The sequence below is a fragment of the Lutjanus erythropterus genome, chromosome 13, assembly GCF_056507025.1.
Source record: "Lutjanus erythropterus isolate fLutEry1 chromosome 13, fLutEry1.hap2, whole genome shotgun sequence".
NCBI classification, from domain to species: domain Eukaryota; kingdom Metazoa; phylum Chordata; class Actinopteri; order Lutjaniformes; family Lutjanidae; genus Lutjanus; species Lutjanus erythropterus.
Genome location: NC_139329.1, coordinates 30,990,952 through 31,003,596, shown reverse-complemented (window position 1 = coordinate 31,003,596; position 12,645 = coordinate 30,990,952). Strand labels below are relative to the sequence as shown.

Genomic DNA, 12,645 nt, shown 5'->3' with positions numbered 1-12,645 from the left:
GAGTGTGTTTGGATGATGAATATCTATTACCACAACTATACAAGAATGAGCTCAGTAAGGCGTGACAGCATTGGAGAAAGCTACAGCTGCAGCATTCCAGATATGCTTCATTATTGTATTCTTTTGTGAGATGAAGTGAACAGCAAAGATAAAATTTCCAGCTCTTCAGCGAGTTAATATTAGCAGCCAAGGTTACTGTCGGATACAGTATAGAAATTAGCCACGGACAGTGTGTTTTTTGTTTTTATGTTGTGGTCCACCATGTTTTTACTGCTTTAGTAAATAAGTAGAAAATATACTATTTTACCGCATCTCATTTGACTCTAGTTTGGCCAAGCATGAGGTCACCCAAAGCACACTTTCTTTATTATCTTTCATATACTGCAGCAGGCAATAAAGCACCATTAACAGCCTCCTATCGATTTTTATGTGGATGCTGCTGGTGCGTTGTCCACACAGCCATCATGATGTCTCAAACTAGCATCAGCACTAAAAATTTTACAACTCTTCTGTGGGCTTGGCTGGGTAATGGTAGTGCCCTTTATTGCAAGCTCCTCTGCTGGCTGGGAGAGCCTGCCTTTGGGAGCCCGACTGACTAAGGAGCTCTTGGTGGGATGGAAATGAGAGTTTCCTCCAGAATTGCCTGCTCCAGGCTTTAGGATGCCGTCCTCAAAGGACTGAGTGGGAACAAAGTGGGAGGGGGCCTGAGGAGCTGGAGCAACAGGAAGCACCGATAAAAGCTTCAACAAAATGTAGCTTATAACAAGAAAAGATGAAACGCTCTTCAGTTACACCAAGCTCTTTTTTCTTATGAGCTAATTGTTCTACAAAGACATGCATCTTACATTTATCTACTTTTTAGAGGATGCGCTTACTAATGACAAAACACAGCACTCCTCCACCTCCTAAAATCAGGTGGAGTCTGATATGCGCTGTCTTGGGTGCTGTGATTTTGTGCTGTCGGAGAGACTGATGGAGGCGTGAGGGCCGAGTGCCCCATAATGAAGCCTGCTCGTTTACCTAATGGCTGAGAACATTGCCCGCACTGATAGTGGCCAGGCTGGGCCTGGTGGCGGTAATGGATGGAGACCAGCTAATGAAGCTTCCCCTGCTCCCCCGATTGCTGCCTGCATGTTGACCGGTGTGCTGAAATCAACAAGAGCAGATCGAAGGCGAGCCGCCAGCACAGCAGTGAGAGAGCTCTCTGGCTCACTTGTTTGTTCGCTGATGACGGATGTGTAGGGTACTTTTAAGCTTGAAAAGCTGAAACACATTTAGAGTAAAGCTGACAGATGTCATACTTCTTCAATCCAAGTTCTGCCTTCATTTTCGAGTGCCAGCAGTGCTCTGTAGGGTGTCATAGTAACTTAAGGGTGCTACAATTCTGATAATGTTGAGATGAAGAAGAAGGCATAAAGAGACAGCCAGACCTCACCAGCTGTTCCAACAAAGTGAAATCAGGCCTTCGCACAAACCCAAGAGGAGGATATAAAAGGATGAAATTTTTCTTACTGTCAACAAAGCCAGTGAAAATTGCTGATTCTAACAAGTATTGTCTGTGCATTCTAATTCTGATAGATTCCTCTGTTGTTGTCCATTGTTGTCCTATTAAAAGAACCTCAGTGTGCAACACAGTTGCACTGGCTGACATGTTTCTTGATTATAATGACCAAGGGCACAGTAGTTTATTTTGAGACAGTCCCACAGACACCATCCTGCTACCATAAATACTAACTAGAGCACTACTCCGCAGCAGAAAATACCCTAACAAATAGACTATTTACCCCTGCTCCAGTACTATTTGCTGAATAATTACACTGCCCAGGTGTTTTAGAAAATCAATTAGTGTTTTCAGAACCTGTTTTTAAAGATTTACGATTTCAGTGGGAAGGAACAGACTCTTGGCTGGAGAAGTTAAAAACTGATGAGTGATGGAGTTTTGTGGTTTTGTAAGTAAACAGGTAGATTGTGTTAAGATTGATCTCAAGATGGTCTACAAATAATAATACTAATATTCTGACACTCCACAGTTACTCAGGTTATGTACTAAGGTTGTAAAAAGTCTCAATACTTTAGTAATTTTCCAATACCAGATATTAAACATTGTAAAACAATACAATATATTTTAATTATAGCATTGAAAGTGCCAAAGCTATTAAAATAAATAAACAAATAAAAGATCTAAGGTCTCATTGAAGACCTCTGTGCAGTTCAGTCTTTACTGTCCTGTTGCATAACAAAACCAGATAGTATAAAGTGACTTTTTCTGTACCACTGCCGCGTGCAGGTTGTTCATTAAAAAAAAGTATAAATTATCTTATTTTAAGACTTTTTTCCTTTTTTGAAATGGTACCAAAGCAGGTATCAAGTATTCTTTTTTATACTAATACTGTATCAGAGTTAAAAAATTCTGCTATTGTGATAACGCTGGTACTCTCAGAATTTTGAGAATGAATCCTTTAAATTATCAAGGTGCATCAACTCTGCAACACACTTCATAAATTTTAACCTTTTAGCTGACCACATCTCAAGCAGCTGTTCCAGTGGTCAAAGCAGGGTGGGGCTGATTTGTCTGGTGTGAGAGCACTAAGACAGGATGACGGAAATGTTTAACAGAATATTGATTAAGCACTGGTGGACGGAAGCATCCATAGGAGAAAAGCAATGGCCTGGAGTGCCTATTGATAATGTAATGACTAGTAAATGTTTCTCCAAATAGTAGTGTCCACCTACGCAACTGCCCTCAAAAGAAACACAGGCACCAGAAAGAAAAGTCTATAAAAATGATCCGTCCTCACTAGAAAGACAATCAATGATTACTTCTCCCTACTTTAAGTGTTGGAGTTGGCTGTTGCTGAGATGCTCTTAACAAATACTTTTGGAAGAATAAATGCACTCAATTCTATTCAGAAACCTTTTGCAGAAATGATGACTGTTAACAAATATGAAACTTCATGCAAAGACAAGATTTGGTTTGATTTCTACCTTTCTGATGGCCTCGTAGACAGCTCGAAATGCTGGCTGCTTGTCATCATGGTAAACTCCCCTGTTACCATGGAGAATGAAGACACCTTCTTCTTCAGCCTGTTTACAGTTGCTGCCATAAATACAGTGGTCTGGACGGTAATTCCACTGACACGGGAACACATACAGGCTTTCTGTAACACAGCAATAGACACGATTGGGCTATTAAAGATTAGGAATACAATTACAAACCAATGAACTGTTGTTCATTTGATGGCAAATGAACAAAACAACAAAAGTCTTTTGTGATGCTTCAACATTCAAGGGTAAAGTGTGTATAAATGTTGCACAAACCTGGGTTATGGTGAAATATGATATTAAGAAGGTCCTGATCACCCCAGGTGATATTGAGTTTGTACTTCTGGAGAAGTGGCATCAGAATTTCCTCCCACCGCAGTGCAACTGTTGTCATGTCATTCTAGAAGAAAAAAATACAGCAAACAAGAGAGCATTCATATTATTTTACATCAGGAAACCACAAACTTGAATTTCTGGAAAATGAATCCCTCTGTCAACACTTGACATCAACTCAAAGAAACTGTTCTGTCTCTGTATCGATTGTGCTCATTGTGATGGTTTAGAAAGAATTACAAGAGTGACCTCAGGTGGTCGATCTTGGTGGTGCAGCTACACCTGAAGCCTCCTTCAGTATTCTTCTACTACTTCACATATCCAAAGTTGTTAACTGACACAACCTACCGATATTTACATGGCCCACATTAAACGTGTCGATATGTTTGCATCAGCATTGAGCCATGCTTTTTCATAAACATTCCTGTGGGATCTAGACATCACAAAATTCCTTTTTTTGCATCTTAAATGTTTTACATCTGTGTAGTAATCATTCCTTTTGGTGAGCACTTATCCATATCCTGTATTCATAATGGCCATTATGATACACTGGTATATTAAACTGGCAAGATGAGGTACAAACTTTTAACACATAACAAAATCGCACTGTATTTTTATGACAGAATGGCTCTTGGAGCGGCTGCACAAAAAAGGTGGCATACTCTGTAGAAAAGATGCTGCCGTCAACACTTTTTGTCTAAGTGACCGCATGCAGCTGCAGATGCTCTCTCTTCATTGGAAACAAGTAAAAAAAAAAAAGATACGGGTGCTCAGAAAAAAAAAAAAAAAACACTGTGGGCACTTGTCTTCACATACTGCACAATTGCAAAAGAAAACAAAACCTTTTGGCTTGTTACCTTAAAAAATTTCTCCCTGAGGCGTGTCATGTTCATGAGCATGACTCCTGAGTTGATGCCTGTCTCGCCATAGTAAGGGTGGCGGGCAAAACGGTTGTACCAGCCGATACGTGGCTCCTCGTGTTCTGGAGCCATGGCAGCTAACTGGCTCGAATTGAACTGAGAAAGGAGGGCCCAGATGTCCTCTACTGGCTGCAGAAAGAGGATATCTGTATCCACATAGAGCAGGGAATCCACCTCCTTCAGGATCAGCTGGAAAACAGACCACAAAAGCTTATGAACCCATTTTTCAAACATGTAATTATTTCAACTTATGTGCCTGAAGGATGTCTCGACACCTACTGGCAGGAAGAGCCTCTGAGAGGCACAAGGTTTGAAGAGCTTCTTCCACTCCTTTGCATTCTCCTCGGGAAATGAGATGGGGTAGATCGTGAAGTTAAACTTGGTCTGAACTGCTCTGGGCCAGGAGTCCAGCTTTATGAGAAATATGAGGAAATATATATAAGAAAATTGTATCTCAACAATATCCACATAAAAATACTTGTTCTTTTAAAAAGGGTGCATCTCAGAGTTTGCCACAATAAAATTTGCCCTCTCAATATGATTCTGTACACGCCAATTTACAATGACAAAAATTATTTGGACAGGTTTCCGTGTGCACCTAGAAAATGAAAACACAAGTACATGAAAATACATGAAAGGGAGGACACTTACAGCCTTTCTGAAGCTGTCATGCAGATCATCCTCAGCAAAGATGTGAAAGTGCAGAGGCTTTTGACTGAAGAGAACAGCAGACTTCAACATGGTGAGCGTCTCCTCTAACCGGGAGCCACAGGCCACCACAGCCAGGTGACTTCTCCCATCTCTTTGCTCCTCGACTGCAGAGCCTGACCTCTCTCTACGAGCCAAGACAAAGTAAAATGAATGTTTTTATTCTTCCAAAAGCATGGATACGTGCAGGAGACAACAAAGTAATGAAGGTATCGGTAGGCTCAGCTGTCTGGTACTCAGGCCTGTAGGGTTAGAACTGTCATTAGGTTTAATGAAAAGATGTAGAACAGGACTATCACTCATGCTTTGTGCTGCCTCCAAGCACTCCTTGTAAACTACTACTTTGGAAGTTTGGAAATAATGAATATAAAAGCTTTAATACACTTTGCCAATTTTCAATCATATCTCTGTACATGTCTTAATAATTGCAAAAAGCATGTTCATTTTGATGATGCAAGTTGAAGTTGAATTTCAGCAAGACTCATGACAGCACCAAGACCTTTATCATTCTCCACCTAAGCCTGCATTACTGGGTAAAAAGTGATAAAAGGTCTGTTGATAAGATACTGGCATGTTTAACGGAGCACAAGTCAATGTCAACCTTTGACAAACAAAAACAGATTCAAGATTAAAATGTAATGGAGAAAGACATTTTTCACCAAATTAATGTTTGAGAATTGCTTGCACTCAACTCAAGTGTAGTCACAACAAGACGCACTGTGAATGCAGCAATAGACCCAGCATATACTCTGAACCGTGGAGCGAGGAAGTAGGTGAAAGTTTTAATTTGAAGTATACCTTTTTCACAGCAGCCATTTTGACATGAAATAGCGGAATAAACACAGGTGTTACAAATGATGCTAATTAAGGGTCCATGCTATTCTGCATGTTGGTTCACTGGATAGGATCTGCTACACTAAATGGTACAGGACCTCAATCGGTTTAATTGGGAACACCTGCGTTTACAAACATAACTGCTGTGAAAAGGGTCAAGTGATTATTAAACATTTGCTTTTTTAAATACAGATACACAAAATCAGTCATACCTAAGGGATGATTCCAATAAGCAGTTCACTCCACAAACATCAGCAGGCAGTCTCCAATATGGATTCCAGTAAGAAACTGACAGTGATCTACACCTAACAGAATAAAAACATGATCTTTTGGATCCTCAGTGTTAGATTAATCTCTTGGACAACAAAATTATATCCTGTGTGTTGGGAATCACACGAGTTAGACACCTGAACTGCCTCCTAAAGTTAGTAGGTCAACAGGTGGCGGTGCTTTAAACCCAGCTAAAAGCTAATAAAGCACAGAGTTAATGCCTAGTTAGCAGTAACCTTAATGGTTAATCAATTATCTAAGGTGGTAGCTAATAGAACTGTACACAATGAGGAATTCTGAACAAACATTATAAATAATGAGTGTAGAACAGCTGAATATATTACATTAGTACATTAACGCTGCATTACATTTATCCAGCTATGGTTAGCCCAGCAGCTAACATAAACTAGCTACATTTTATGAGTTATCTATGTGCCATTTACGTTAGCTTGTTAACGTTAGCTGTAGTTAGCGAATCAACTACCTAACGTTTCAACGGCAACATTATGTATTAATATGGTAAAACCGAGCAGCCGCAATAACTTTACAGCAACTTCAAATATAGCTAGAGCTAACTACTGGGTTAAAACTAATGTGTTCCGCTGTGGAATGAAATTAGCTAATGCTAGGTGACAGATTAGCTAGCTAGCTGAGCTAACTACCTGTCAAGCCCTTCACGGTCTCGAAGGCCTGCCAGTCCCGAACTTTTCCTGAGAAGGTGCCCGGTGTCCTGACCGCTCCTGTCGGGTGTCCCCCGCTCTTTCAGCCTCCAGTCGTCCCTGTCCTCCAAGGTGGAGGCGAGTTGATTGAACACATACAGCAGTGAGAAAAAGGTGAAAACTATGCACAGGAGAAATGCGTGAAGATAGCATCGCATCTTGCGCTTCAGGTTTTATACGCTAACGGAACATTTTTGCTGATCTTTTAGCGACCATCTGGAGTATTAACAGGTAACTAATCTATCGTATAAATCAAGTCAGAAGCCGGAGAGCACAGTTAGTGTTTACAGTTTTCTGCTCCACCCACTTCTACTACACGCGTGTGTCGTTTGATCTGCCATTTGTCAGTACAGTGTGTGTGTGCAGCAGCATTTTACAGCCAGGTGATCGTGATCTTGAGTATTTCATTCATTTGATTTGATTGATTCATTTTGATTTCATTTTGATTACTCTACATGCAATTTTTTGACAACAAAGAGTAATAAACTTCTGAATTATTATGAAATGTTTACCTCGTTAAATATATTTGCATTAACCCTGTATTTTTTCTCATTTAATTATTTACTATTTTATATTCCACGTTTGATTATTTTGTTAATTAATATTTTATTGTCTTATTATATCCATATTATGCTTTCTATATACATATATTTATTAAATTATATTTATTTATGTACTTGAGCTATGATGTAACAACCTGTTTGTTTCTTGTTCTAGTTAATAAAAAACAAAACAAAGCATTCAAGCAAACAAACAAAACTCATCGAAAATATCACTGGATTGAACTACTGAGGTTTTTTTTAATATTGTCACCGTTGGATTGTCTAATCCAGTGGTTCTCAGCCCCTTTTCTATTATTGAGTAAACTGACGAGCGCTGATTAAGTGACATATTTTATGAATATTTCATTAAATTCATTGCATAACAGTAACAGTACAGAACAACTGATAAACAGTCCAATTAACCCAAATAGCGGATGCAATAAAATTGCATAAAACAAGTGATTTCAAATAATTTTTAACAGATTATTTCTAGTGAATATTGCAGAGATAGGTTTTCCTGATAAGTTTTTAGGAACTTTTTATACAATCTTGTCTTTATTATTTTAACAATCATACACACTTAAAAGACTTTTTCTGACAAATACAAATGTTTTATTGTCCCTGACATTGTTCTATGTTTTTGGTTATTTGAGGCTGTTCAGCAGAGTGAAGACTCTGCTTTTGTTCAGGTCTTCCTGTGAAATCTATATCTCACAGGGTAAGTGTTTATATCGTCAATAATAACCTGCACTTTAAAAATAAGAATTTTCAAAAGGGCTTGCAACCTTTTTAAAGATTTTTTCCCCCAAATTACCCAACTAAGTGTAAGTAACTTGATGAAGGATAATGACATAGACTTACAGTGAAGTGTGTGCAACTCATTGATTGACTTGAGCCAGAAACAAGTCAAACACCAAGTCTATTGCCTTTATGGACCATTGAGTCATGATGTGAAAAGAGGTTTCTAACAAATTCAAAATCACAATGCTACAACAATTCATTGAAGAAAATACTTCTGTTCAAATAATGCACCTTTCAAGAAATCCATGTGTCTTACAAACTGCACCTGTTTGAAATTAAAAATTAAAAACATATCCAAGTATCTACAACGTATTTTATTTAACATTATTTTACAATATAAACCATTCTATAGATTAAATCATGCTTAACTCTACCAAGAGAAGGAGAAGCATAGTTAGAATAATTATTCAATATTTTTACTCAAATGTTAGACAGTAAAACAATTAATGGCATCCAAATGGCATAAAATGAGAGCTGGATGAGGCCAGAGACGGACAGTGTTATGATTGACTGATAATGGCAGTAGAAGTGGAAATAATGCTAAAAATGTTATCATGAACAGAGGACGCCATTAAGTGCAAATAATGATAACAAAATTCAAGGATAAGCTACAATTCTGAGATGACTTCTTCATATTTTCTGTCATGATGCATTGTTTATTCTGTGCAGCAACGACTGACTGAGTGTGATGCTGATGTAACACTGAGGTGTTAAAACACAAGTCACCACAACACGTGGCAAAGTTCCCCTGACATCCGGGATTTAATGCTACAGTTCCTCTTCTCAGTTCATCATGATAGATGTTGCTGCAAAAGTTCTTTGACTTGAGCGTACAGCGTATGTCCTGACTCCTGAATTCTTTACCATCATGGGAAGGCAGTGAAAAGTACAACCCCGAATGGAAGTGAATGCTATCATATTGGCGTTTATAGTATTATTGAAAAAAACAAAAACGTGCATGTTGAAGTTTAATCTCTGGTCGAGGCTGTTGAGAGTGCAGAAGAACGGGTTGTGCGGTGGAAGTTGTGATGGTTAGTGAGTCTCTCCATTGACCGACGAGCCCTCCCCGTGTGGCGAGGAGCACCTGGAGACCCCTCGTTCAGTGTTATCAGAGCTGGAGCCACTTTGACTGTGTTGGTCTGCCGAGGCAGCGCTCGTTGAAGTGGACATGGGTTTGGCTTTCTCCTTAAAGTCTGTGATTATTACAGTCAAGTCTCCAACTGTGACCTCTAAATGCTGGGCGCTGCTCCTGTCGATGTTTTTTAACCTGGGCCTGGTGAAGAGACAGACAGGATTTGAAAAGTGCTAGGAAGATACTAAATATTCCAGTGGCGGCAAAGCACAGCAACAAGATGAAAGACCACAGAATATGATGGATTCATTACCTCATCTTTTTATGGCTTTTCTTTTTCAGTGTTGGTTCTTTATCACTCTTGTCTTTCTCCGATTTTTCTTTCTTCTCCTTTTTGGGCTGTGTGGGTGGTGCGAACTGCTGATTTACTTGCTGTGCGACCAGCTGAGAGACAGGCCGTGGTTTTCTGAAAGAGACAAAAATAAGTTACTGGCCTTACGGTTACACTTATATTTGATATACTGTGTAGCGAGCTGTGTAGCTCAAAAGATAGGTTCACAATTTTTAAAATCCAATTTAAAAACAGTAGTCAGGTGTCCACATGCACATGAAACAGGTATTTCTTGTTGTAATTATTCCTCTTGGCCGTGAAAAAACACCTTCCTAATGTGATTCCAACATAACTTTCAAAGGTACAATCTTTCATGTAAAAAATGCCCTCTTTTCCACTGGTACTTTTGGATGCATCAAACTGTGCTGTGATGATTTGCATTTCCATTACCACTTTCATCAAGCTGAGCTGGGCAGAGTTGCATCAAAGATGGACCTACTCTGGCCCTCAAACAAAGTGTGTGTCTTGATACTCAGCTCGTGTGTGTGCAGGAGAGCGGAGAGGAAGATGTTTCTAAAAGTGTGTATTCAGTTCTCAGTCTTTTAGAAAGTAATCTCTGTGGTTTCCAGTTTGGTTTCTCTCTTGTGTCACTGTTTTTACATTCAGGTAGCTGCTATATTTTACTGTCATGTTTGCTGTGAGCTGTATTGAAGTTGTGCCAAGTTACTCCTGGTGTTGCTGCTTCGTAATGAAAACTTTCGAATAACACAAAAACATGGGACTTTTATTTGAAGAATTCTTAGGAAGCTCATTGTTTATTCGCTGTTTTACAGCTGCTCAACTTGAGCCGAGCAGCTCATCTTCAGTTAAAAGACACACCTTGGGAGTAGCCCTCTTGTAATGGAAATGCAAATACCTGCAGTGCTGCGATGCATTGCTGTAGAATACGGCTGGATGATACGGACAAAATTAAATATAATTAAGTTTTCTGACCAAATACCTTGATATCAATATTGCAACAATACTGTAAGGATGACCATGGGTGCTTTCACTAAATATTAACACTATGAGATAAATAATATCAGTTACGTGTATAATAACAATAAAGTGGGAGGCAAATAATAGAACAGTCTGGTAAAGTCAGATAATTACCTCACTTTACTGTAGTTCAGCCGTTAAAACCAAGAAATGACAACACTTGTGCCACTATATCCAAAATCTAAGACGACATGTAGTCTTATGCGACAATATCGATATAATACTGATATACTACCCAGCTGTATTCTAGAAAGGAAAGAAGGCAAAAGAGACTTGGGGTAGTTTTTGTGTAACAAGAGACTTTTAAGTTTAAGTCCAGCACTTTGATATGTTATGGTTATGTTGTCTAGTTAAAATCCTGTCTAGACAGTGAGCATCGCAGACAGATTTTTTTTTTTTTACTTGAGCATCTAAGAGAGCGACAAATGTTAAATAAGGATCGTGTGAGAGAACTGTAATCTCAGTTCTTAAGCAGCCCTGGTCTTGAATATGGTTCAGGCATACAGTTCGTATCAGTTGTGAAGACTAACTATACCGAAACAAGAAAGTGGAGTGGTTTTGCGATTGGCAATCTTTTCTAAACCACAGCAACAACAAATGTTGTGTAGATGATGATGCAAGTGTACTTGAGTACACAACAAGATTACTAATGTGAAAGCTGACTGGCGGGGGAGTGAGGAGGGGGGCAATTTTACCTAAGGACTGTCTTGTTTTTGTCCAAGATATTTATATACTGTAATAGAGGAGTAAAGAAACCAGAAGATATTCACATTTAAGCTGAAATCAGAGAATCTGGACAAGATGAATTATTATCAAAATAGTTGGCAATTAATTTAATAGTGGATTAACTGATTAATAATTGCAGCTCTAGACAAGATATAAAATCAGTATAATGCAACACATTTTAACAGCAAAACAAACCAGGGAGACACATTGAGGTCATGAGTCAAAGTCCCTATAACAAATGCCAGTTTTGACCAGACACCATTTTTTTCTGGTTTCATTTATTCAATCAATTGTTGAAGTGTATTTTCTGCCTTTCTCTCTAAACTCTAAAATCCAAATCTATCAGAGACTAGGAACAATAAGAATAAGTGGGAAAATGCTAAGAAGTTGTCAGATTTGCTGAGTTCCTGCAAAAAAAATGCTGAGGACATGATCTCAGTGTTCTTAGTGGTGTGCAGCCCTGACCACACATTCCAAAATGTTGAATCAACAACAAAAACTGAGCATTTAACTCACAATGAAGATAGGATTCACCGTCTGTTATAATAGATAGGTTCTCCTAATAAACCTTTAACCAAGTGTAAAAAAAAAGAAGAAAAAAAAAGAACATTAAAACAGTTGTGCGGTCGTTAAAAATTAACATCCACGGTTATTCTTACCGAGTTGACGTCCCCTTCCTAACATCACACATGAGGCACTTGAACGCCTCAGCGCTGTTCCTGAACGTGCACACGCTACAGTCCCAGTACCCATCGTCGGCGGACGGCTTGGACTGCCGCTTCGGCCTTCAGACAAAAACAAAACAAAAACACTGAGTTAGCGGCACATTTTCAACGAGTCCAAAGAAACCCCCTTAGATAAAGATTACCAAAACAAGAAAGACACGACTCTAAAAGCTCGTTTCAGTTCAGAAGTCAGTCATTGCGGAGCGGGGAGCTTTCAGTTTGCCCTGTATTAAAGCAGCAGCCAGCCGCCATGAACAGTTCAGTAAAACAGCTCCATCCATTGACCGAGCTTTCTGTCATCAAATGGCCCGATAAAGTCTTCGTTCAAAGGCGCCAGCGGCAGTTTTACCTTGTGGGGCTCTTCTTGTCTCCCATTACAACAAACTTCGACTCAGTGGAGTTGAAAAGGACCGATGTTACAGGTGAAAAAACGCATTTAGCTGCTACTCAGCTGTCGTGGAAACTCCTGTCGAAGGACGGTCACGTGACACGGGTTCATCCAATCACGTTTAATGTAACCACAACAGAGACCGACGGCAGTAAATGTGACACGATCGTGATTAAAGGCGCTTTGTGGATGTTTC

At 39.2% G+C, this 12,645-nt stretch overlaps 2 protein-coding genes across 6 annotated transcripts in view; both read right to left on the bottom strand.

Moving 5' to 3' along the window:
* gxylt1a (glucoside xylosyltransferase 1a) overlaps positions 1 to 7,157 on the bottom strand; it is a 98,661-nt gene extending 91,504 nt beyond the window's left edge. For 3 of the 5 annotated variants that reach the window (XR_014771720.1, XR_014771721.1, XM_084733268.1), the window contains exons 1-7: positions 6,770 to 7,157; positions 6,050 to 6,142; positions 4,947 to 5,130; positions 4,575 to 4,706; positions 4,233 to 4,484; positions 3,319 to 3,442; positions 2,986 to 3,158 (exon numbers count right to left, since the gene is read on the bottom strand). Coding sequence is in view for 3 of the 5 variants with exons in the window: in XM_084733268.1 (XP_084589394.1) it covers positions 2,986 to 3,158; positions 3,319 to 3,442; positions 4,233 to 4,484; positions 4,575 to 4,706; positions 4,947 to 5,130; positions 6,050 to 6,142; positions 6,770 to 6,984 (1,173 nt within the window). In the remaining 2 variants the exon portion in view is untranslated. The remainder of the gene's footprint in view (positions 1 to 2,985; positions 3,159 to 3,318; positions 3,443 to 4,232; positions 4,485 to 4,574; positions 4,707 to 4,946; positions 5,131 to 6,049; positions 6,143 to 6,769) is intronic. The other 2 variants (XM_084733266.1, XM_084733267.1) reach the window with 2 other exon arrangements.
* A 1,305-nt stretch (positions 7,158 to 8,462) lies between these two features.
* Positions 8,463 to 12,569, bottom strand: LOC146316843 (YY1-associated factor 2-like). The gene is made up of 4 exons (XM_084734896.1): positions 12,411 to 12,569; positions 11,996 to 12,121; positions 9,555 to 9,707; positions 8,463 to 9,442 (listed from the first exon to the last, which is right to left on the bottom strand). The coding sequence occupies exons 1-4, from the start codon at positions 12,434 to 12,436 to the stop codon at positions 9,202 to 9,204; spliced, it is 546 nt and encodes a 181-aa protein (XP_084591022.1). The 5' UTR covers positions 12,437 to 12,569; the 3' UTR covers positions 8,463 to 9,201.
* Between the last annotated feature and the right edge of the window lie 76 nt (positions 12,570 to 12,645).